This window comes from Danio aesculapii, chromosome 23 (assembly GCF_903798145.1).
Source record: "Danio aesculapii chromosome 23, fDanAes4.1, whole genome shotgun sequence".
Classification (NCBI taxonomy): Eukaryota; Metazoa; Chordata; class Actinopteri; order Cypriniformes; family Danionidae; genus Danio; species Danio aesculapii.
In genome coordinates this window covers 27,451,573-27,478,855 of record NC_079457.1, presented here as the reverse complement: position 1 = coordinate 27,478,855, position 27,283 = coordinate 27,451,573, and the positions used below count along the sequence as shown (strand labels likewise).

General features: G+C 34.7%; 1 protein-coding gene across 2 annotated transcripts in view; it reads left to right on the top strand.

Moving 5' to 3' along the window:
* foxp1a (forkhead box P1a) overlaps positions 1–27,283 on the top strand; it is an 82,725-nt gene that overhangs the window by 37,680 nt on the left and 17,762 nt on the right. Inside the window, exons 4-8 of one of the 2 annotated variants that reach the window (XM_056448938.1) lie at positions 6,945–7,082; positions 10,628–10,717; positions 10,967–11,090; positions 15,445–15,610; positions 26,103–26,207. In XM_056448938.1, coding sequence (XP_056304913.1) covers positions 6,945–7,082; positions 10,628–10,717; positions 10,967–11,090; positions 15,445–15,610; positions 26,103–26,207 — 623 coding nt within the window. Of the gene's footprint in view, positions 1–6,944; positions 7,083–10,627; positions 10,718–10,963; positions 11,091–15,444; positions 15,611–26,102; positions 26,208–27,283 lie in introns of both variants that reach the window. The other variant, XM_056448937.1, reaches the window with a different exon arrangement.

Sequence of the window (27,283 nt, the reverse complement as noted above, 5' to 3'; positions counted from 1 at the left end):
TTTTGGTTTTGATGTTGTTTTCTTATGTAGATTTCATAATTTTGTACTGTTTTTGAATAATCATCTATCATAAGTTATTACCCATTTATTTAATTTGGGTTATTAATTATGGTCATTCTTAGATTATATGTTCCTGATAATTTCAAGCAAAGACTTAATCATCTATACTTTCATATTTAGACACAGTCTGACAAAATGCAGTGTGATTTTATTGAAATAATTCTAAATAATGAATACATTATTATTCGTCAACCATTATTGTGAGGAAACATTATTTTTCATGGAAAATCGTTCCTTTTGAGGTGTGGTCATGTATACACAACAGGATATAGAATTGGGAAGCAAACACAGCCTCCAGTAGTCAATTTTATATGGATATTCTTCAAATGATACTAACAGAAATTTACATACACTGGACTGGCTTTCTACACCACTTTAGGAGGCTTGCAGTGTGTTGTTGTTAAATCCAAAGTACTACGCCAGAAGAATATTTTAGCGGAGTTGTCAGCTTGCAAAATGAAATATAATAACAACAATAAACAAACAAAAATAAACCCAGTCAACCAGGAAAGCGACAATGAATCAATTGGAACATTTACTGAATTAATCTGACTCACTTACTGAACTACAAGTGATTAATTTCAGTCATGTCCCACACTAAATGAATCAAGAGCCGGTAGGGCTTTACTGGGGTTTGGGTTTTAATGAGAACAACATCACTGAAAACAACACTACGTTTTTTTTCTTGCAATGTAGATAAATAAAAAGAATAAATTGTATAATTAAAATTAGGTTGCAAAACCCTTTTATTTATTTATTTTTCTACCACTTTTTGAATTGCAATTCATGACACTTCTGTGTGTATTAAAGTCTCTTAAGTACACCTCTTGTTAGAATTGCATTATTTTTTTATAATTATCTCATAATTTGACATCAGAATAGTTTTGAAGACAAAAAAAAAGACATAAATTAAGTGTTAGAATTCTCTATATTTTGTTGGCGCCAGTGTTGTAGTGGTTAGTAGGCATGGGCCGATGTAAGATTCTGACGGGATGATAACCTTGGATAAAAATATCACTGTTTCACAGTATTGTGATTACTGCTCTAAATATATTCTTTTTAAATGTCTGGGTAAAAAGCAAAACCCCTTTTTACCCTTTGAAAACAATATATTTCATTTTGAGAAACATTTATAATATTGTGGAACCATAAATATGTCAGGGTAAATAATTCAAATGAATCATTTTGACTTCTGCTGTCTTCATTAGTTTCATAGATTTCTTTGCGAATTAAAACGGCGTCTTTGGATATCTTTTCTGCTGAAGATACTGTTGTCCAAAAAAAAACAAAAACAAAAAAACGTTAAAAAAAAAACTTGCATACACCTTAGGAATGGTATAGCAGAAAAATTTAAAACCTTGACTTTTGCAAACCACGATATACCTTGAAAACAGTTATCGTCCTATGTCTAGTAGTTAGTGAGTCAACAGATGTACTCCGGTGCTCACGGCGACCCGAGTTCAATTCCCGCCTTGCTATCCTATGCAAATATCCTATTTTATAAATATCCTATTTTATATATATATATATATATATATATATATATATATATATATATATATATATATATATATATATATATATATATATATATATATATATATATATAAAGAATTCTCTATATTTTAGTAGAATTACATAATAATGTTATATTGTGTAATTTTCACAGGCACTTAAGCCGCTTTTCTACTACCGGGATGAACCAACTTTAGGACTGGGCGATTTTAGGTGATTTCTAGGTGATTTCAATGCGCATTTTGTCAGTAAAGCCAGTTCTAGTATATCTTCAGCACATGCCTTTTAGATAGAGCAGCCTTTACTACACAGAGTCGTAGTATACTTGACAAGCCATGCAAAATCACGTTCAAAACCCAAATGGATTTAATCAGACTATAATGGAGTTAAGATAATTGTTTTGTGATGATGACAGCTGTTCGCTTATGCGGCATGTTTTCACTCTCAAACCACTTCATAACTTTAGGCCAGTGTTTGAAATAGTCCTTCTCTAAGATTAGGGGGCGACACGGTGGCTCAGTGATTAGCACTGTTGCCTCACAGCAAGAATGTTGCTTGTTCGATTCCAAAGACATGGGGTATAGGCGAATTTCATATACTGAATTGGCCATAGTGTATGTTTGTGCATGTGAGAGTGTATGGGTGTTTCCCATACTGGTTTGCAACTGGAAAGGCATCCCCTTTGTAAAACATGCTGGATAAGTTGGCAGTTCATTCCGCCGTTGCGACCCCTGATGAGACAAAGAGACTAAGCCGAAGAAAAATGAATGAATGAATGAATGAATGAAAGATTAAGGTTGCACAATGTTGGAAAAATCTGACATTGCAATATTTTGTTTTGCTGCGATATATATTGTGAAATGAATCTAATTTCACCAGTTGATTGAAATGTCTCTATTTGGAAAGATTTATTCTTTCAGATCGACTGGGATGATCAATATGCAGTGCATCTGCATAAAATATAACAAATTGCAAGCTTATATAAATACGACCAATCAAAAATAAAAGTTAAATAGTTAAAACAGTTCTTACGGATTTCTGGGCAATCTAATAGTACAGAAATTGAACAATAAAATGTAAAGTAACATGGTCATCATTTGTATAAAAGAAATCTTTAATAGGCGATGCAGTGGCGCGGTAGGTAGTGCTGTCACTACACAGCAAGAAGGTCGCTGGTTCGAGCCTTGGCTGGGTCAGTTGGCATTTCTATGTGGAGTTTACATGTTCTCCCTGCGTTTACATGGGTTTCCTCCGGGTGCGCCGGTTTTCCCCACAGTCCAAAGACATGCGGTACAGGTGAATTGAGTAGCCTAAATTGTCCATCGTGTATGAGTGTGAATGAGATGTTTCCCAGAGATGGGTTGCAGCTGGAAGGGCATTCGCTACGTTAAAATATGCTGGATAAGTTGGTGGTTCATTCCGCCGTGGCAACCCGATGCCGATATTATATCGCTATTTTCTATTTAAACTTCATAACTGATTTTCTTTTTTCTTTTCTTATTTTCTTCCAATTTAAAGAGATTTTATCTTGTATAAAACATTGTATTTTATTATGCATATTTTATATTTAAATGTGTATTTAATTTTGATTAAAGTTTACTTATTTTTAGAGATTTTATCTTGTATAAAATATTTCATTTTATTTATTAAAGTTTACTTATTTTTAGAGATTTTATTGTGTATAAAATATTTCATTTTATTTGTTATATTAAATATTTAATATTTAAAATTGTATTTAATTTTTAATAAAGTTTATATATTTTTAGAGATTTTATCTTGTATTAAATATTTCATTTTATTTATTAAAGTTTACTTATTTTTAGAGATTTTATCTTGTATAAAACATTGTATTTTATTATATACATTTTATATTTAAATGTGTATTTAATTTTGATTAAAGTTTACTTATTTTTAGAGATTTTATCTTGTATAAAATATTTCATTTTATTTATTAAAGTTTACTTATTTTTAGAGATTTTGTGTATAGAATATTTCATTTTATTTGTTATATTAAATATTTAATATTTAAAATTGTATTTAATTTTTAATAAAGTTTATATATTTTTAGAGATTTTATCTTGTATTAAATATTTCATTTTATTTATTAAAGTTTACTTATTTTTAGAGATTTTATCTTGTATAAAATATTTCATTTTATTTATTAAAGTTTACTTATTTTTAGAGATTTTATTGTGTATAAAATATTATATTTTATTTGTTATATTAAATATTTAATATTTAAAATTGTATTTAATTTTGATTAAAGTTTATATATTTTTAGAGATTTTGGATTTTTCTCATACTTGATTATTGAAATAACAAAAACAATGTATTTATGCATTTGTGACCATTTTCTGTTCGGCGTGATGGTGAAAACTAGCTTTAGATGTATCATGTTTGAGTAGTTGTACTACAAACATACTTTTGAATTATTATTATTATCCCTATTTTGCCTGATTTTGTGGCTTTCAGCAGTAAAGTAAGTTGCATTTTCATCTGTTTTAAAATCATAAGCAATTACTTTGAAGACAGACATTCAAGCACTGAAATGAAAAATACCAACGAGGCGAGTGTTGAACCAGGTTTGATGTATTGTAATCAGGAGCGAGGGGGAAAAAAGCTGCAAATATTCTATGAAATATTTCCTTTTTGTGTTCCTTAAAAGAGAAAGTCATACAAATAGATGTCTAAATGAACATTTCTGGGTGAAGCTTTTTTCCTTCTTTGGTTCAGGATTAGTGCCATGATCAACAGACACGCACACCCATTGTATGGGAAAGGCTTGAGAGCACAAGCGTCAGCTGTTATTGTTCTCTCATAGAGTCAGTATCTCAGTCCAGCAGTGTGTTTATATGAGACTGAACACAGACTTCTTTACTGGAAATGTGTGTTTGTTTGTGTTTCGCAGACTTAATTAAAATGCAATCTCCAGTTTTGTTTTTACAGTTGCTGTGTACTCCCAGCATGTATTATTTATACGAATCCGTAAATGTGACTTTAATTATTCTGTTTATGTTTATTGTAAACATCTTAAAAGCAGCCACAGTGTGTTTGTGTGTGAGTGTGTGTGTGTGTTTTGGGCTTGAGATGTGGTAATTGCTAGAGGCCAAGTGATGCATGGACTAACTCATTGTGAATCCGCTGCATTTACATTTAAAACGCTCGCCTCTGTTGTGGGTATTTTTGTTTTTCTGTTTTCGTCGGTAGCATTTTTAATGTCAGTCTTTGAGCCGCTGTCAACAAATGAATAATGCATTTGTCTTTCGTAATCTTGACTGCTTGTTTGCCTCGGTTTATGGGCAAATTAAACCGAGATAACTGAAATGAATGCCTGCCGTAGACGTTTTTCCAATTGCAGGCAGAAGGGTTCGTCCTTGCATTTTATTGAAGACTGTAAGCCTTGTTATTTTGAAATTGGTTGTGTATTTGTTTATGTGGTCTTGTTGATGTTGACCGTTGAGGCCCAGAGGACTTGGAAACTATTCCCCGAATGTCTAAACAATAAAATATACAGAGGTCTGGCACAGTCTTACTCTGGTATCTCTTTTTAGCTGTTCACTTGTTTTTCAAAGTGTTTACTCTCCTTGGGGATGACAATTGAAATTGGGTTTTGTGGAAAGTGCTTTGTTCTTGGAGTTTGCGATTTCTTTCTTGCTCTCTCTCTCTCTTTTTAAAGTTGCAAGGTGTGCAGATGAAGTGTTTCAAGTCTTGTTCATCTTAATTAAATCAACCAGAAGAACTATGTTGGTCTCCTTAAAATAGTTGACAAAATATCCTTTAAACAATCTGTATGTTGCTAGTATTGCTAATTTTAATATGCAGCATTATTAAAGAATAATAGACAGCACTTGGCTTGGCTTGATGAGACATTAAGACCTGCTTTTCTGTCAAATTCTGCCAAGACTGAATTGGTTATTCATCAACAATAGTTCTTTTTTACTTTTTTGATCAGCAAATATTTCAATATTATATCGCAATTTTTTTTTCTCTTTAAAAACTTCATTACTGATTTTCTTTTTTCTTTTCTGTTTTTTCCAATATAAAGAGATTTTATTTTGTATAAAACATTTTATTTTAGAATATATATATTTTCTTTAAATTTGTATTTAATTTTTATTGACGTTTGTATATTTCTTAAGATTTTATCTTGTATAAAACATTTTATTTTATTTATTTTATCTTTGTTTAAAAAAATTTTTTTTAATTAAAGTTAATTTATTTTAGAGATTTTTATCGTGTATAAAACATTTGATTTTATTTATTTTATTATATATTTTTCATTTGTTTGTATTTAAATTTTATTAAAATTTATATATTTTTAGAGGTTTTATCTTGTATAAAACATTTTATTTTATTATAAATTTTTACATTTTTATTAGTTTAGATATGTTAGATGTTTTATCTTGTATAAATCATTTTATTTATCTTATTATATATTTTTATTTAAATTTGTCTTTATTTTATTAGTTTATATATTTTTAGAGATTTTTTTCTTGATTAAATATTTTATTTTATTAGATATTTTGTATTTAAATTTGTATTTCATTTTTATTAAAGTTTATATATTTTTAGGGATTTGTATAAAACATTTTATTTTATTTATTTTATTATATATTATTAAGATTTGTATTTAACTTTGATTACAGTTTATAAATGAGAGTTTTTATCTTGTATAAAACATTTTAATTTATTTTATATTTGTATTTAATTTTGTATTTAAGTTTACAGATTTTTTGAGATTTTATCTTGTATAAAACATTTGATTTATTTTAGTATATATTTTTATAAATTTATGAAAGTTTATATATTTTTATATTTAAATTAAGCTGATTATTGGAGGATTTTTTAACATATCGTCTTGAAAAAATATATAACTCAGACGTTCTGCTTTAAAATGTTGTTTATCTTTTTGTATTATTTTCTGTAGCTTTTTTGTGAATTTTATTGTCTGAGAAATTTCCTTTAAGTGTTAATGTATTTTTTTTAACAACTTTTATATTTGTGTTGCAAGTAATGAATAATGATGAGCAGTTGCAACAAGTCAAGCAGTGTTTACATATTTTTTGAGTTTGTATATGTTTATTTGAATATTTTATTCTGTTAGATCAGCTGGGACTTTATATCTTTGTAATCTGTTTCTTTGATCATTATTTGAGTACAGACGGAATAATTGAAAAAAACTTTTTATTTGATAAATATTTAATTGATTTAAATGTAATAAATCTCATTGATGTCCTTCAGTTACACTAGTGTTGCCTACTACAGGTTTGGCATTATGACAAACCTAATAAACCAGTAGGATGTGATAAGTGATGTAAGCATTGTGTATGTGTGTGTGTGTGTGCTCGTGTGTGTGTGTGTGTCTGTAGGTGCCTGTATCAGCGGGGATGATCACTCCTCAGGCCATCACCCCTCAGCAGATGCAGCAGATCCTCCAACAGCAGGTCCTGAGCCCTCAGCAGCTCCAACTGCTACTGCAGCAACAGCAGGCCCTCATGATACAGCAGGTAAACACAAACACACCAATGTTTTCCTATTCAGGGCTGGTGCAGGCTGGTGCAGGACTTAGGGCAGTGGTTTTAATCTCTTTTTTTTACTCAAAAAGACTTTTTACAGTAGCAATACAAGTTATTTAGTTGACTGTTTTGATTTTGCATTGTATTGACAGAATATGAGATGTTGACATGTAATTATTGATATTAAATGAACTGCAATTAATATTGTGATTCTGTGTTTAATATGGATGAAACCTTCTTCATTTCATCATCATCATCACGTTGCTTCAAATTATTATATTAAGGAATGATGCTTGTGGCCCCAATTTACACCTGAAGTTAAAATTTGTTTTGTCTACTCATTTACAACTGTGCAGTATTCCACCAGATTGCTTTTACGGTGTAGACATTTATTATCAACTGCATTCTAATGCTGTGTTCACACCAGACGCGGCACATGTGAATAAATCCTGCTATCTGTGCGTAAATAGAAGCGTGAACATTTTGAGTTTACTTCATTCACACGTCAAATTCACTTCACAATAGATGCGGATCTACGTCATGGACAGGGTTTCTTTTTGATTGCTGACTCCAGCTTCGTTGATAAATGGCTAACATGGATTTTATTGAGAGAATAGCTGTGCTTATGTGCTTTAGGAAGGCTAAAAAAAAGTAGATTTGTTCGACGCCGTGTCTGAGTCCACCAGATACTTTCAGAGGTGCACCCAGCTCTGTGAGTTCATCAACTCCTCTAGAGAAATTTCCCCTCAAGACACCAACAACAGGCACTATGTTGTAATCATGCCCCTACAAGAGCAAGTTCATGATTGGTTAACGGAACACGAATGTCCGCTGAAATTCAGATTTTCCAACTTGAGCGATACTTGCAAAACGATTAACTTGCACCGCTTCAGTTGTGTGAATTGCATCATTTGCGCTGCCTCATTCGTGTGAAATGCGCCGCTGGATGTCTATTCGCGTCTTTGCATTGACTTAACATGTAAATCACTCACTCTTGACGATTCATCCGTGTCTGGTATGAACGCACCATATCAGGCTACAAGAACAATTCATAAATATTACAGACCATGTTGTTAAAGTGATGAAGCCAGACAAAACTTAAACTTTGCCAATCACAATTGACCCTTCGCTAAGCCACACCTGAAAACTGCCACACACCAATCGTGGCTTAGCAACCGTAGCTACGTGCAGGAGGTCTGTCAAGCTTTCGAGCGAGGGAAACAAGCCAAAGCGTTGTGCATGTGGATTGTGCAAATCTGACACCCGGTATCCTAAAAGTTTGGACTGGGTGGTGGAGTTTTATTCCCTTTCCAAAACCTAAAACCCAAGGGGAGAAATGCCAGCGTGGATCTAGCTGTGTGAGGGGCGCTAAAAGAGCGGCGTTAAGTTGGTTTTGTTTTCGATATTCTAGACACATTCAGTGATAGACGACACGACGAACAGATCTAAACTGTGTTTCTTACAAAAATATAAAGCAGGGTATGTTTCCCAGCTGTCTTTTACTTTTTTTCTGCACGATATTATGAGCACTGCTCCGTTTAAGCCCTCACCATAGTAGTCATACTAATAGCTGTCATATTTCCATCTGTTTCAAGCTACGAATATTAGAAATTACATATCCACAGAACAAAACCGAGATATGATCACCAACTGAGCACTTGCGATCAATATACTTCACCCGCAGCTGTTTTTCAGTCATTTATAACCCTCATGGCCATGTCAGAGCTACAGTTTACTAATGTTTTCGTCCCTTGTTTAGAGATTTAGTCATTATTTCGGGTTAGTGTCTTCTTTTATATTTGGTGTCTGATTAATATTTGCTGGTAGGGAAAATCTATGTGTTTACTTCTGCTATTCATACTTTGATTTGCATTTCTGTGTATTTATGTTTTCCACTTAACTGCAGATTAGAATAGAAACGGTATAAAAAGCACACAAACATACTGACAGTTACAGGTGCTGTACATTGTTATGTGTCAATGATGTTAATATTTGACACAAATCCATCAATTTCGCCTTTCTGGCTGTTCTTTCTATGAATGAATTATGTAGAAGCACTGTCCGTGCATGTTTCCTCATAGGTTAGTAATGCTGTATTTCATTGCAAAACACTTAATCTATCAGGCTTTTTGGCAAAAAAAATTGAAATCAGGGTTTAATTTGTTATTATTAGATAATTTTTACATTTCACCTCTCCTGCTGTGCATGAACTTCGCTGTTGAATGGTCAGCGTATGAGGCGGCTAGGCTAACCTAGCTTTAATTTTGATTAAATTGTTTTCTAATCGGTTGCCTATTATGTCGTGAGTATACACCTGTAACGCATACTGCAGTCTTTTTTTTTGTCTGGCTTTCTCAGATATTTCACCAATATGTTCGCCACAAATCACCAATTATATGGTAATGTAATGTCTGGCAATGTCTGACACCAGCACATTCATATTGTAATAGATCGTAATAGACGTGCCAGGCACGAAAGCTTGACAGGTGTATCAACAGTAACTAAGGAGGGTGGGGCTTAGCGGTCCTTAGGGTCAATTTGATTTAAAGGCAAATAATAAAAAAGTAGCACACATCTTAACAGTACCACTTCTGATATAAATCACTAGCGTGCAATGTTGTTTTGCGGCTATTATAGCAGAAATAAAAGCTGTTGCTTTCCAACCTTATTTTTCCCCAATGCCTCTTTTCACATTCAAGTCAGAAAAGTAAACACAGGAGTAAATAAAACACCTTGTAGTAACGCGTCAAACAGTATGAGTTTGGTTGTGTCACATTATACCTAAAAGTTCTGTTGGCCAAGGCAATACCCATGACCCATGAGAGTTCTCATATAAAGTTTTGGAGCTTAAAGTGATGACATTTCATTTTCAAAAATAAAAAATGTATTTAGTTTACACAGCCATAAGTGTTTCCAAACCTTTGAGTTTGAAGACATCTTGAAGTGAACTGTAAGCCTATGACCATTGACATCCATTGGAGGAAAAACAAATACTATGGAAGTCAATGACTAGCAGTTCCATGTTTCTGGAGGACCACCAACACTGCAGGTTTTGGATGTCTCTTTTGTCACACCCATTACAGGTCTTTCAGTCTCTGCTAATGAGCTGATGATCTAATGATCTGAATCAGGTGTGTTTGGTTAAGGAGACATCGAAAATGTTGGTGGTCCTCCAGGAATATGGTTGAGAAACACTGGTGGACACGATGTCAAAATATTTTTTGTTGAGCTATCATTTAACAAATGTTTATTAGACAAAACATTTATTTGATTTCCTTATAACTGGTGGTTCATTCCACTGTGGCGACCCCTGATAAAATCAGGGACGACGCCGAAAGGAAAGTGAGTCTATTTTCTAATAGATTAATAGACAAACGTACATTATCCGTTGACTAAGGTAATGGCAGAACTGACGCCAGATGTTGTTAAACTAACTCGTTTTGAGCTTATGTGATGATCCTTTACTAATGCTTAAACTAACTTTCATTGACGTTGCTTTCTAGTGTTAACATGTTGTTGAATCCTTCTCTCCTCAGCAACAGCTTCAGGAGTTCTACAAGAAACAGCAAGAGGAGCTCCACCTGCAGCTCCTGCAGCAACAGCATGCTGGGAAACCAAGTAAAGAGGTAACAGCATCACAATATACAACATGAGCCATTCACTACCCATGTCCTCCGCAGTCTGTACATGCCACATTTCTGTCTTCTGACGGCTTCACACGACTGCGAGCAAGTGAAGACACTGTGGGGGCGGCAGCTTCACACACTTGAGTGAAAGTGCCGGCTGCGCCACGATACTATGAGTGAATGAAAGCTCCGGCAGGGACTGTACTGTGAGCCTCAAGTGTCTGTCTCTCTCTGTATCCCTCACAGCAGATGATGGCCCAGCAGATGGCTATACAGCAACAGTTACTCTCCGTTCAGCAGCAGCACCTGCTCAACCTGCAGAGACAGGGCCTGCTGACTGTCCCGTCAGCTCTGGCCAATGCACTGCCTCAGGGTAAGAACACATCCAGGTTATTAGAGTTTTGCGTTTTGAAATTGTGTGTTTATTTTGATATTATGTTTGAATTGGCTGATTTTATTTTGTGAAATACAATTTGTTTCTATTTGATTGGATTAGATAGATGTAGGGCAGCATGATATTGTAAAAAAACTGACATTACAATATTGCAATATCAATACAAGTTCCTAAACAATGACCTAATTAACTCTACTTGGAAAGAATTCATAATTTTACTTATATCTATACAAAACATAAGAATCAATTTCAAAGCATAGATTAATAAAATAGAAAAGGAACGTTCTACATTTGAATATATATTATGATACAAAATTAATTTATTTAAATCGTATTTCTTGTCATTTTAATCGTAATTAAAATTGTATTTCACAATTTTAAGGGTTTATTGTATTTCAGAGCGAATTGGTGAGCATTAGAAACTTTAAAAACACTTAAGGCTGGGTGTGAAACCTACTACTCGGTAGGTACTGCATTTCAATTTAAGAATACGCCCCTTGAAAAGTAGCTTCTATACAGTATGAATGTGAGCAGTATGAATGGAACTCGGACGTACTACATCCGCCATTTTGTTATGATCACGTGACCTACCCACGTGAGTTGCGCCGCTTCACTCCCATTTATGAATTTACTCGCGAGGCATCATGGTGTAGCGTATTTTGAAATATATTGCAGTGGTAGCCGGATTGAAACACATCTTTTCCTCACAGCACATAAATAGTTAACTAGATGCGACAAACAAAACATAATTGGATTTTTAACACTATTTTTATTATTATCTGTTTAAACTTTTTTAAAGTAAAAAAGACTGTTGAAATAAATAAATAAAAATCCACTGTTTCTCTTTTATGCTAATCAGGAGGCATGTGCACCCACTGACAAGTCAAATCTGCTGCTTTATTGGCATGACATTTTGTACAATATTGCCAAAGCATTTTAGATGTATAAAATATGTAATATATTGACATCATCAAATTAATAAAATATACAGCAAATGAAAAATAAATGACAGAAAAAAGGAATAAAAACAGACAATATGTCTAAAAATCATCATAATTACAAGAATAAACGTGTAGACTACTTAAATAAGACAAATGAGTTAATTACCCATTTCTTATGGTGTACAAATATTCTGCAGCCAATTTAGATATAATTTCGTCCTCTCCGAGTATTTAGTAAAGTTTTGCTGAGTCGTTTAGTTTAAAGAATTAATTATTTAATGTCTCTCTCACGACTCGGTGCATAAAATTAATGACAGTTTAGAAAACGAAAGTAAAACCAAATCCCAGACAATTTAGTAGATTTAGAAACCCCGGCCGGACCCAAAAAGGTGCGGGTCTCTGTGTGTCTGCAGAGCACATGAGACATGAGTCTGTGCGTTGACTGCGTACACAGAATGAGCATTATGAAATGGGTAAAGAAGAGTAGATTATCCACTATTTAATCACTAGCAGATGTTTGTCCATATTAGGAGGATAAAAAAAGTGTAAAAGGATGATAAAAATAGGAAAAAAAGTGGCACTAATTTGGAAGGCTATGTGTGGGAAGCACTGCATAGCGTCTAGCCGATGCTCACTTAAGAATCTCGCCGGAAGTGGTAGGTCATCCGGGTACTTTTCGCATACTGTTTTTACAATTCTTTGAATTCGAATATACTGTTTGGCCCACATATTGTTTTTTATCATACTAAAGTATGGAAGTATGCGATTTCAGACCCAGCCTAACACTTGGGTTTAAGAGGTGACTGCCAAAGTGACAAGTTTTTTTTTGCATGTGCATGTTATTAAGGTTTTAAATTAATTTTTGTATATACAAATTATTCGCATTTAAAATAAAGTTTGTAGTTAAATAATATTTATGTTTGTGTTTACTGTGTATATTGTTTATGTTTGGGCTGGGCAATTAATCGAAAAATTATCGAAATCAACACTCAGAACCTATACATTTTATCAGGTCAATTTTTTCAGTTATTTTCCCTACTGCGTGTGCAGTCATGTGACCTCGCTCGGTTAAGGCTGATTTATACTTCTGTGTTGAATGCACACATATGGTCCGGCTCAGGCTTCGTGCGGTCACATTTGGGCTACTTTGACAATGATTGGGAGCTGTGCCAGAGATGCCTTGAGACGGCATATTTTCCATTACAGTAAAAATATGATTTACATTAAAATTTGCTTACAGAAGATCCAAGAAGTGCAGTGTTTAAAATATTATTTACAGGACATGGTTTCCGCTACATTCATTCTTCCATGGCGGGGCGCCACACCAACATTCACCCCGCCACTGCTGCATTACTTCTCATTCAAAACATTCAGTCGTCGTTGTTGTTTTTTTTTTATAGCGGGATGTAATCTCACCAAAACGCGTTAAAAGGTAAGTTAATTATAACAGCGCGACCTTTTCTGTAATCATAGTAGTGCTGTGCATCATTTGTTTACCCTTTAAGGTGACATGGTGACTGACTGTAAGGTGCATGACGCTAGCAAACACAGCGAAGCTTTCAGTTAAGATGAACACGGTTTCCGTTTCACTCTACTTCAGGACGCATTAATGCCGCTCGGTAGGTCTATTGGAGAAATACATAAATATTCCTAGCAAATCTAATGAATGTTGGAGACATACTTGTTACATAAACACACTAAATCGCACTTCAGCAGCGTTTATTTGAGAGAGCACAACATAATCTGCACTTGAGCAGTGTATATTTGAGGGCACGCAAGAAGTTTTGTGCACGAACAGAGGAAATTGGTGTGCAAGCAAAGAGATTCACATGCTCTTATTACATAAATGTGCTCTCAACTTCTAATACTGCGCTCACACCATTTGTTATTGAAGTAACGGCACAGGCAGTTAGTAGATCTGTGTAAAAGGCCCAACAGACTCTTAAACTACTTTTAATATGAAAAACAAGTGATTTATTTTCATTCTTTATAGAAAAAAAAGTGACTGTTGTTTTTAGGCAATGTGTGTTTTAATTTCAGTTGTTCAATGTTGTTGTTCACCCTTCATTTAAATACCTCTCACTTGTAATACGTGAGCATATGTAAAGTACATAACCTGTCAGTGAACCATGAGAGCAAAAAATAAATAAATCGTTCATTAATCGTAATCGAGATTTTGATTTGAGGCCAAATCGCCCAGCCCTAGTTTATGTATAAATAAAAACATTTGTGCATATATTTGAGAAAATGTATATTTATATTTACATATAAAATATATATGCATGTTTCCCAGAGATGGGTTGCGGCTGGAAGGGCATCTTCTGCGCAAAACATGTGCTGGATAAGTTGGCAGGTCATTCCGCTGTGGCGACCCTGGATTAGTAACGGGACTAACCCGAAAAGAAAATAAATGAATATATAAGTATATGACACAAATTATATACAAATGTAAATGTCTATGCAAATATTTTAGTTTTGGATGTGTATAAATTTTACCTACAAAAAATATAATACACACAAATATGTAATGTGAATCAAACTTATTTTGGATGCGATTAAATTAATTCAAAATTATTTAAACAAAATTAAAAATGTTAATATTTGTGTTCTTCTTAATCTTTTAAATCCAATTTTTTTTGTTATTTTAGTATTAAGTTGAACTAAATAAAAATATTTCCTTAAACTTGTTGAAATAAATATAAAAACAATACTTAAAATAAAATCATGATTTATCACTTATGTTAGACAGGCGTAACAATCATTTAAAAACATGGACTGAATATCTGATATTCATTTTGAAAGAAAATAAAAATCAAGAAAGCTCATTTAATCCCAGAGGCTAACTTTCTGCAGCAGTATTTATACTGTACATAATGCAGTGCCTATGACACTTTCTGTCTGGGTACTTGTGTAAGAGAGTAAGATCGAGAACAGTCACACAGTAATGTAACACGCGTGTTTTTTTCATCCTTGAATGGAGAAGAAAGCAGGAAGAGATTTAATGTGGCTCACCTTACAATGTGCTTAATATTTATATATCCCATATAGTATTAATAACCGCTATAAAGAGCTGTGCCTGTGCAAGTGACACTATTATAAACATCACTTTCAAGGCTGCCTGTGATTTTTCTGCTCTGCGTTTGACTCATTGGTAATAAACTAGACACTTCTGCTTTATGCATCCTGTGTGAAGCTGGCGTTATGCCTTTAGTGGTACCGCTGCCCCATTTCACGAGCAGCTCAAATGGGTTTTCCCCAATTCTCAAGATGGCCACTGCTGGCCTGAATGCTCATTATGGCTGGTGGCTGGTTAAAAATAGACTCAATAATTGTAGATATAAAGCTCTTATTAGTTGTCTAGCGATCTAACGATGGCAGTGTCTCATTCTCAGGCCTGATCCCCGCTGAGCTTCAACAGCTCTGGAAAGAGACGTCCGATGCGCGACAGGAGGAGAAGAGCAGAGGAGACAAATCCCCCTCGCCACCTAAAACTCAGACCCTCAACCACCACTCCAGCACCAATGGGCACCATCTGCAAAGACCTATCCGGAGAGACAGGTGCTTCATCATCATAATCATTCATTTTAAGTAATATTTTGCAATATTACTATTTCTACTCTGTTTTGTAACTATAAAACTTGTCAAATGTAATTAGAAAATACATTATGGTAAAGAAGTATGCTTATATTATATTTATTGCTGAGCTAAAATTAATCACATCAAAAAAAATGTGTGTGTGTATATCATATATATTTATTATGGATATATAATACACACACAGACATGGATACAAACATTTTTGTAACAGATTTTTTTTTGTGATTTAAATTTTTATCGATTTTACATGTGAATGGTCACAGCATCTGTACCATTTTCTTTCCAATAAACAAAACAAGATCCACTCCTCAGCCCTCCGAGCCCACCCAGAAAAAAAATCAAGCAACAGCATGAATTTGTAGGCATACAACTGCTGGAGGGTAATGTAGACTATAAGGTAAAGATGGACGAGGGAAGCTGAGCTGCATGAGCTTCTTAGTACATCTCCCTCCATAGAAAAGCAACAGGGCTGGTGGGAGCAGTTTGGTTGCTGTAATTTTAAAATTAGTAACCTGCAATGGACATTAAAGCTTTGCATCTGGTGGTTCTTTGCCCCATATCGTTCATTGAAAATCCTTTAAAGCCTGGCAATCATTTAATTTTATTTTATTTTATTTTATTTTATTTTATTTATTTAATTTAATTTAATTTAATTTAATTTAATTTAATTTAATTTTATTTTATTTTATTTTATTTTATTTTATTTTATTTTATTTTATTTTATTTTATTTTATTTTATTTTATTTTATTTTTATTTTATTTTATTTTATTTTATTTTATTTTATTTTATTTTATTTTATTTTTATTTTATTTTATTTTATTTTATTTTTAGTTTTATTTAGTTTTATTATTCTTTTATATTAAATTGTATTACAATATATTATATTACTAATAAACAAAACATTTCATATTTGATATTATTACTTTACAGTCATTTTTGTCCAACATAGGTAGATGTTGTTTTACTACTTCAAATTTTGCATTATATTATATTATATTATATTATATTATATTATATTATATTATATTATATTATATTATATTATATTATATTATATTATATTATATTATATTATATTATATTATATTCGTGTTTTATTAATGAACAAAATCATCATAAATCTAGAGTAAAACCGCTTATCACTGTTAGTTACGACAAAAGTGGAAATTATTTCAGACTGAACTGTGGCTATATTTGAAATTTAGCATTAGTATGTAATGACCAGTCAAACCAGTCGAGTTGTATGCGGTTGCCTAATATATTGTATTAAAAGAAAACTGTTGACAAATGGCAGGTGTCATGAGAGGCATTTGTGGCTATGTTGACGTGTGCCCTGTGGGCCATTCTTCCTATACACTCATCAACACACCTCGGTCTCCGTGTTTGCGGAGGTGTAAACCTGTTTGTCTATATGTTCCTGGAGCTCGTTTGTCATAAACACTTGACTGTTGTCAGTCAAACAAACACTGACTGTGTGAACAGTGCCTATATAATATGCTGCTGTTTGTTGACTGCTTTGAATTCGTTTCCGTAAATGTGTGAACTATGGATGCAAGCGATTTGTTGACAATTGATTAATTCTGTTGATGATGATTTCAATTTGTACACCTTTTTAATGGTCGGTTAAGCAAGGACATTATTAATGTGCAGTATTTTGAGCCATGTGCAGTTTATGTGCAAAACATTTTCAGCAGATCTGAGGAAATATAAAGTGAGCATGCTTGAGTTTATTTAAAAAAGTCTCCAGAACTGTGCTTGGAGAAACAGAGCATCAGTTTATCAACCACGTTGTTGTTCTTCTTTGTTCTTTGTTCGCTGTAGACAGCATTATTATATTGTTACATTACAATATATAAACCTATATACCGTAGTGTAACAATCTAATATATAGGTTACAAATATTTAAAAATAAATCTTATCCGTGAGAGGTACAATGAAGTGGGCTTAATAGCTGAATGACATGAGCCTTTAACACATCATGTAATGCAGTCAAGTGTTTTCTCCCCAGGCGAGCATATTTTTTCAGTTGTCAATGCAAGCAATGTAAATAGCGTGAGGAGGCTCAGAGCATATAGTTCATTCTGCACGTTTGGTGTGTTTTCACAGGCGCCTGGAGCTGATCAGTTCATTTTAAGAAAAACATCACATTAATGTCACTTTTGAGCCAGCCATCCAATCACAGTGGAGGAGTGGTAGAATAAGTATCGCAGTGGCCATGTCACTCTATAGTAGCCAACATTTGAAGTGGATCAAAATTGTCCTAAAACTATTCAACAACATAGATTCTTGCCTTAGAACTTTTTTGGTCCATTCCAATGTTGACTACTGTACATGGGGGAAAAATAGAGGAGAGTTTTACATTACACTGTGCCAACATTTTCAGAAGATGATGCATTATCTGTGAAATCTGTTATCAGTACTGGTGATATTCTGTCTTAGCAACCAAAGCATCTCAACGAGGGAAAAAAACCACCAAATTTGCACCAAATTAAGTAATTGATGGTTAATTTAAACAACAATACTCTAGTAATGTTGACATGATACTGTAATTTCTGTACCAATCGGTACTGAAATTTTAAAAACGTCAATTTCCCGCTAACATTTGAGCCCTGTTGAGCACATACTTGGGGTGTACTCACACTAGCTTATCCAAACCCTGCCCAGGCATGTTTGACCCCCATTTCCTGGCTCATTTGACAAGTGTGAGTGCTCCGACTCAGTTGAGTTTAGTTGATCGGCCCTTGCCCGGTTGGAAGAGGTGCCAGAGCTCGGTTTAGTTGGGATTTGGCACAGTATGTTTGTAGTGTGAGTGCAAAGCGCACCTGATTGCGAAACTGAAGAAGTGACGTCACTTTTAAGGGACTGTTTCATATGGATTTATTAATCATTCTTACTTTTCAATGAACGCGAACTGTCATAGTTGATTATCTATGTAAACCCCCTGCTGCACGTCAGCTGCCACCTTCAGCAAACCTCCTGATATGTGCAGCACGATGACTTCCATGACATTTTTCAATCATCAAAAGTAGGCAGATCTGTTTAGCAAAATATTTGACTGTGTCACTGCATATTAAACGACTTTAAATAATGCAAAACATTATAACTATATAATGGTATAAAACATTATAACTATATAATGGTAAAAAGCCTTGGAGTTACGATTGATGACCAACTGAACTTCTCTGACCACATTTCTAGAACTGCCCGATCTTGCAGATTCGCACTCTACAACATCAGAAAGGTCCGACCCTTCCTATCTGAACATACAGCTCAACTCATTGTTCAAGCTCTTGTCCTCTCCAAACTGGACTATTGCAACTCTCTGCTAGCCGGGCTACCAGGTAGTTCTATCAAACCTCTTCAGCTGCTTCAGAACGCAGCTGCACGAGTGGTCTTTGATGAACCCAAAAGAGCACATGTCACTCCGCTACTCACCCGTTTGCACTGGCTTCCAGTTGCTGCCCGCATCAAATTCAAAGCTCTGATGTTTGCTTACAAAGTGACCTCTAGCTGTGCTCCTTCGTATCTGCTCTCACTTCTGCAGATATATGTGCCCTCCAGAAACTTGCGTTCTGTGAATGAACGTCGCCTCGTTGTTCCATCCCAAAGAGGGAAGAAATCACTTTCCCGAACTCTCACATTCAATCTGCCCAGTTGGTGGAATGAACTCCCCAACTACATCAGAACAGCCGAGTCACTTGCTGTCTTCAAGAAACGACTAAAAACGCAACTGTTTAGTCTCCACTTTTCCTCCTAATCTGCAATTGCCTCTCTGGCTATACCACTAACTGAGCCCTCTTTCTCTCTCTCTCTCTCTCTCTAAAAAAAAAAAAAAAAAAAAAAACTTTCTACTAATGTTTTGCTTCTTAGACTTTTACACGCCTGAAACTTGTCTATAGCGCTTGTTCACTGCTGCTCTTATAGTTGTGTAAATTGCTTCCTTGTCCTCATTTGTAAGTCGCTTTGGATAAAAGCGTCTGCTAAATGACTAAATGTAAAATGTAAATGTAAATAACTAAAGCAATCTCCATTCTACTGAGCGCTTCTCTTTAAAATTGAATAGTCACATCATCAATGATGCAGTGTGAGTGCAGGGAGAGGGGTGGTGGGACAATCGTGCCTCTGCATTGTTCAAGTCAACCATGCCTAGTGTGAGTACACTCTTAAACACCATTAATTGGCCATTGTGGCCACTAAGTGCGAACACAGATACGGGAACACTTGAGCATTTCAAGTCATGTCAATCAGCTGTTCTGTCAATGAGCTGACATACAAGCAATTCATTGATTTGTCGACTGATCTTCGGGACTTTGAAAAACTCCAGTGCCTTTATATCTGTGTTTGTACTTGGTGAACAGCAGTGAACTGATGTTTTTTATGGCCAATTACAGTCAATTCTGTTGAGCACATAAACACAATGGCCAATCAGCATTGTTTAAGTACGCGCTCTAGTGTTAGCGGGAAAATGGATGTTTTTAAAATTTCAGTACCAATTGGTACCACAATTCTAGTATTATAACACTAATTACTAGTGTGAACTAGTTCTGCATAATTAATTGAAGGTAATGTTCATGTGCATTTTGTCAGTAAAGCTGCTTCTGTTTTCAGTAAACTATACTGTTTACTATACAGAGCCATAGTTCACTGACAAGCTACGCAAAAAATATACAGATGATTTGATCTACGTTATCTGGAAATCAAAGGTAAAGGTTTTGCGATTTGACATCTGTGCATCGATTCCCAGTGATTTTTGGCTCAGTGTTGCTGCTACATCTAAAAGCATGTGAAAATACCACTTTTAATAATTTTTCATTCGCTTTTTATTTGCAGTTTTAGCATGAGATATATACTATTGATCACAGAGCCACGTTTCCCCAACAAGATGTGCATGAGAATCGCAACTATTGCTTAATCAAGATCTCCATTTCATTTCAATTAATCGTGAAGCCCTAATGTAAACCCAGTACCAGAGCATTTGGGTTCAAAAACCTGCAACTTTCTGGTTCCCCAACTCTGAGTCTTAACCACTACCCCACACTTCAGCGGTAATCGTAAACGCTCCGGTTACAGTAGGTGCCATTGTGTCCTAGCGTTGCATTGATGTGGTCTGTATTGTCAGCACAGGCCTCTTATGGCCCGCCTGTGATTGTTTGCATGATACTGGTGGAGGGTGAGAGCTCAAGGACTGTGTGGTCAGTTTCATGTGTCATGTAAACTCCTGCCCGCCAGAGAGACGCCTGCAACTAAAACCTTAAGTGCAGCCACTGGCACCAGAGAACAAACCCTTCACCCCTTCCAGAAGACCACAACATGCGGGCATTGTCTCGCCATCTCTCCTTCTGGCTTACTGAGTGACACGCAAACACACTCTCACGCTGATGGAGTGAGGGATCAAATGTAATCAATCCTTTAAAATCTCTGCCACTCCATTTTGATCCATATGCTACTGTAGCGCTCTTATTCCTGCGAGGCGAGCGTTTTTGACATTGGGATGGGATCTTCAGAGCTTCATCTGCAAGAACAAACCGTTCATTATGCATGTTTGTTGTATTGTGTCTGCGCGCTGGCTTATTTGATTGTTCAGGGTGTTGTAAGGAAGGAAATGACAAAGTCTGGTTTAATTTGCTGAGAGTGAGTCATCTGCCTTGTGTTGAAGCTGTGAAAGGGAAAAGATGCCTGCTGTCGATGCATTCTCTCAGGGAAGGAATCCGCTGGCAGAGGCACACAGGGTTCTCTTAGGCGAGGAAAAAAAAGAGGGTCATGGGTCAAAGGACACAACCTCTCACGATCCCAAACAAATAAAGCATTCTTGGCATTTTTAGCGTGCAAAAATACATGGCTTTCTCGAACAGTACACTGTTTGATACAAAGTCCTAAACATGTTCAGATACTTTCTCAACAGGAACTGAAGTGAAGAATGGACCTCTATAGAAACATTTGATTAAATTCCTGCCAGGGTTACATTTCACCCCAAAATAAGATAAAAAGGAAAACTGTTTGTTGCAGATTTCATTAGAAAATCAGCACTCGTATTTAGCTATAATGAAGCGATTTTGAATATCTCTAAAAATAATGGCTGTGTGTGTATTCAGGGACATTTGGTCTTGAAAGCATTCTTGCCATACACATTTTTGACCGTCTCTGCCTTCTGAATCTTTCATCCGGATCAGTTATCATGAAATATTTGTAACTCAATGTTAAATAGATATTTGGGCTCTCTTTAGGGCTCTATTTTAATTATCTAGGTGCAAAGTCTAAAGCGCAGGGTGCGAAAGCATTTAAGGGCATGTCCGAATCTACTTTTGTTATTTTAAGGATGGAAAAATACGGTTTGGGTCGCGGTGCATGGTCTAACAAGGTTGTGCTTATTTTCTTATTGAGTTATGGGTGTGTTTTGAGGATAAAGTGCATTTAAACCAATCAGAGTCTCATCTCACATTCCCTTCAGTTGCGTTACGCCGTTGTGCATTTGCTATTTACACTGTGAAATTTGTAAGTGGCAAATTTGAACGCTTCACTATGAGTTAAACAGACCATCTGCAGCGAGGATAAAGAACGAGCCTCCTCCTCCTCATTACTTTCCCTTTTACTTTACTTTTATTTTTTACTTTACTCCTTTTACTTTCGTGGATAAGGTAACGGTGTTGTACGCACTCCACTGAAGACATCCATCAGCCTACGTAATTATTTTGGTTGTTAAGCGCAAAGATTTGCTTCAAAACTATTTCTAAATTCAATTCTAATTCAATTTCCAATTCAATTTCCAGCAATGAATAAATGAACAATAATAACGAAGTATGGTCAAAAAACTTGGTTATATCCAAACACAAGCCCCATATGGTCCAAAACCTGACCGGTAGACAAATCTAAGTTTGTTTTTAATAAAACAAATATAAATATGGATATAATAAATAATACTACTACTAATACAAAAAAACATTATAAGCAAATTGTCATGAATAAACTGAAAAAAGCCCCCCGACATGAAAAAGGCACAGAGGTAGTGGTTTTTATATATTTATGTAGAAAATAATAATTTTGTAACATTTGAATCCTTTAATTCTTTTTCATTTGTAAAGATATTTGCATATTGTTGTACATCCTGTGTGTATTAAGCAATGTGTAAGCATTTAAGTCGCACAACTAATACGCTCTGTGCTGGACTTTATACCATTTAGTTCCTCAAAATAGCAGCGCGCCAACAATGCGCTTTAAAACACCTCTTTTCTAGACCAGAACATCCATGAGTCCACAAAACGGTGCAAATGGATTTGCTATTTAAACAACGTGGTGCAAAACGGGAAAATTAGGGTTGCGTTGGTCTGAAAATAGCAACAAATCACACCAAACATGTCTTGCGCCATATTGGCCAGGTGTATGATAGGGCCCTTAGTGTCTGCAGTATTTGTGATTTTGTGTCTGTCACCGCATTCTGGTCCACTCTGTTACACTGGTTATAAAAAGGTATAACAATCTTTAAAGCCCTGATAGATGATTCATGTGACTTGCTTCAAGTGATGTCACGTCCTCTGGCAGGAAACAGAGGCATGTCATTATTCTGCTATCATTAAATTGTACAAAATGTTTAGGATACACCAGCAGAAGAATCATTATTTGTTATTGTGACTTTCTCATTCACTTTTAAAAACAAAATGATGAAAATGTTTTAGACATGCAATGTGGTGTTTGGTTTAGGCTAAAACTCTTTAATTGTCAAATCTGTTAGTGGTTTTAAAAATGTGACAATGACTACGTTTACATGAACATCAGTAATCAAATTATTTGCCTCGATCTGATAAGACAATAATATGATTGTGTTTACATGAGTTGCTTTTTTAATGTTCCATTCATGATCCAGTTTTACATGTTATAGCACATAATTCGATTATCGTCATTGCGTCACCACGCTATCCACATTTTCTCTGGAGTTTCATGTCATTTCGGGTGTTTCATTTTTAGTTTGTCAACTTTAACTGCAGTTTGGCACTTTCACTTTCATTCAGGAACATTTTTATGCATGCCCCCGTGACAAACGAGAGATTAGATGCGAGGAACTGCTAGAGGAGTGTTGTTTTAATAGAATTTGATACTGCACGCCGTATGAAAAAAAAAACCTCAGCATTTCGAGATGCAGGTATCTGTGGTCCTTCACTGACGTTAGTGTCAAACAGCCGTGTGTGTATAGACTATCCTGTCACAAAATCCTAAACAGCGGTAATAGTTTGATTTGAGATGTTTACAAGTCTGTACTGCGCTTCAATAATGCGACTAAAATCGGCATACTCCACATGTCTTAATTCCATTTCTGTTAAGTTCGATTATGACTTTAGTCTAATTAAAATAATCAGAAATCACTGTTTACAGGGTAGACTCTTCATCAGTGTATTGTCTTAATCGTATTTAAAATTGGATTATTGGTGTTCATGTAAACATACTCAATAATGTGTTAAGTTTTGTTTAATCCAACGCTTTCTATCACATTGAAGCATTTTGCGTTATTCAACATGAATAATACAACAAATGCTGCCATGTATGAAATCCTGAATTTATTTTTTATGTTACAGTTGTGGTGCTGCATTATTGTAATAAGAATTCTAAAATAATAATAAAAATTTTAATAAAAATGTATTATGAAACCATTTTGAATAGGGCTGTGCATCACCAAACGGCTCACAAATAAATTGCGACATATACAGTTCAAGTCAGAATTATTAGCCCCCCTGTTTATTTTTTTCCTCAGTTTCTGTTTCTAAACATAACAGTTTTAATAACTAATTTCTAATAACTGATTTATTTTATCTTTGTCATGATGACAGTAAATAATATTTGACTAGATATTTTTCAAGACACTTCTATACAGCTTAAAGGGACATTTAAAGGCTTAACTAGGTTAGTTAGGTTAACTAGACAGGTTAGGGTAATTAGGCAAGTTATTGTATAACGATGGTTTGTTCTGTAGACTATCAAACAAAAAAAAAAAAAAAAAAAAGCTTAAAGGGGCTAATAATTTTGACTTAAAAAAATTCAAAACTTCTTTTATTCTAGCTGAAATTAAATTAGACTTTCTCCAGAAGAAAACTATTATCAGACATACTGTGAAAATGTCTTTGCTCTGTTAAACAACATTTGGGAAATATTTAAAAAAAGACCAAAAAAATTCAAAGGGGGACTAATAATTTTTGACTTCAATTGTATATTGTCGTAAGAAACTTCATATTGAAATTGAATTGAAACTGAAACCGAATCATCGCGTGAGAGACACTAAATGGAGTGTATAAATATGCTGTATCAATTTCAATCTCTGTCAAGCATTTGCTTAACTTAGTTTTCCATCACACATCTCCTAGAAGCATCTCTGACCACATTGAGAAACGGTGGTTTTGGGGCTTTGCGCTAATTTTGGTCTTTGTTAGTTGCACTATAGGTAACATCAATGAATACAAATGCCAAAATTCAAATGTAAAGTGATACCACTTTTAACCTTTATAGAGCACTCCTTGAAATACTCAGAATCTGAAAAATAGGTATATTTATAATATTGAAATTAATATCATATAACCTATATGTTATCATAGATAAATTTATACTTTGTTAAAGAAATATACATACAGTTGAAGTCAGAATTATTAGCCTCCCTTTGAATTTTCCTTTCTTTTTTTAAATATTTCCTAAATTATGTTTAACAGAGCAAGCACATTTTCACAGTATGTCTGATAATATTATTTCTTCTGGAGAAAGTCTTATTTATTTTGTTTCGGCTAGAGTAAAAAGCAGTGTTTAATTTTTAAAAGTAATTTTAAGGTCAATATTATTAGCCCCTTTAAGCTATATTATTTTTTCGATAGTCTACAGAACAAACCATCGATATACAATAACTTGTTTAATTACCCTAACCTGCCTGGTTAACCTAATTAACCTAGTTAAGCCTTTAAATGTCCTATTAAGCTGTATAGAAGTGTCTTAAAATATCTAGTCAAATATTATTTACTGTCATCATGGCAAAGATCAAATAAATCAGTTATTAGAAATGAGTTATTAAAACTATTATGATTAGACGTGTTGAAAAAGTCTTCTCTCCGTTAAACAGAAATTGGGGAAAAATAAACAGGGGGGCTAATAATTCAGGCGGGTGATATTCTGACCTCAACTGTACTTTATTCAAGATTTCTACTAATTTTTGTTCTATTTTGTTGTTTTTGAGGTAAAACATTATAGTTGTAGACAATTTTTTTTTATATCCCAGATGTCCCAAATACTGGTGATCAAAAATCAGTGTGATTTGGTCTGGAGTGGATTGAGCTGGGGTATATGGTCAAACAATGTTGCAACATACTGCAAGACAGTAACATTGTCCAGTGCAAACCTGTATTATTTCGTTGTCACAAAAAAAGCTTCAGAATGTACTCAGCATCACTGATTTCCATGTGTTTACAGTGTCTGTTTTGGCTTCAGTTCTCAGGAGAATCATCCTCAAAGCAGCCATCCTCTGTACAGCCACGGCGTGTGCAAGTGGCCAGGCTGCGACGCTGTTTTCGGCGACTTCCAGTCATTCCTCAAGTGAGTCTCCAGCTCTCATCCTTTTTGTTTTATTACGCTGTTTGTCCTGGTTGCAGCCATATGCAACCCTAATCTAATTATCATTTCTGAATGCGCCCGCTGCCTTTTTACAGCTTCTTTTATGTGTCTGTTGCTCTTACTCTATTTACTTGTTTCATGTTTTTTAGTTGTTGTTGTCCATTTTCTACCTTGTATAAATGCATCTACCGCCCATGTCTCTTTATTTTCTTTTGGTTTCCTTCTCTATTTCTCTCTCCCCTGTGGCGGTGCAGCCGTGGGGCCCCTCAGGGTTGAGCTCAGTGCACTGATAAACAGAGTACCCATGGTGATCCTGGCCATCCCTCCCAAAACAAACAACAGGAGGATGTTTATCTGTGCCCCTTCCACTGACCCTGACCCCTGCTCCCCGTCCCAGACCCCGCCCTGTGTATTGCCACAACACTGCCTTTGTTCCCTGCCTCAGTCACAGCTCCACTATTAAAAACATGCTCATAACTATTGCTTCATAATGGGCTTTGTGTACTGTTTTCAGCCTCAGATGATGCTTTTGCTCCAGTATGTCAATAAAAAGAAAATAATGGAATAGCTAATGCAAAACTATTGAATGCTAATTTCATGGATGTACGCTTGAACATGATCTAGTGGCTGGAGAGTATTGGAGCAGTTTAATTGTTAGTGTTTTTGTTTGTTGGAGAAGCTGATCGGTTGAATGAAAGACTTGCACAGATTTTGTTTGAATACAGCGCCCTCTAGTTTTCAGTACTAAACGGTCTTGTTGACTACAAATGGTTCTTTTAAAAAATTTTAAAAAGTTTATTCAACAGATTCAAATACGTATTTATTTATTTTTGGTGGTGGTGAATTTATAAATGTAGCGATCAGTATTGACACACCACCGTTCGAAAGAAATGATCAGCTTTATTCAATTAGTATATATTCATTCATTCATTTTCTTTTCGGCTTAGTCGCTTTATTAATCTGGGGTTGCCACAGCGGAATGAACCGCCAACTTATCCAGCATATGTTTTATGCAGCGGAAGCCCTTCCAGCTGCAACCCATCACTGGAAAACATCCA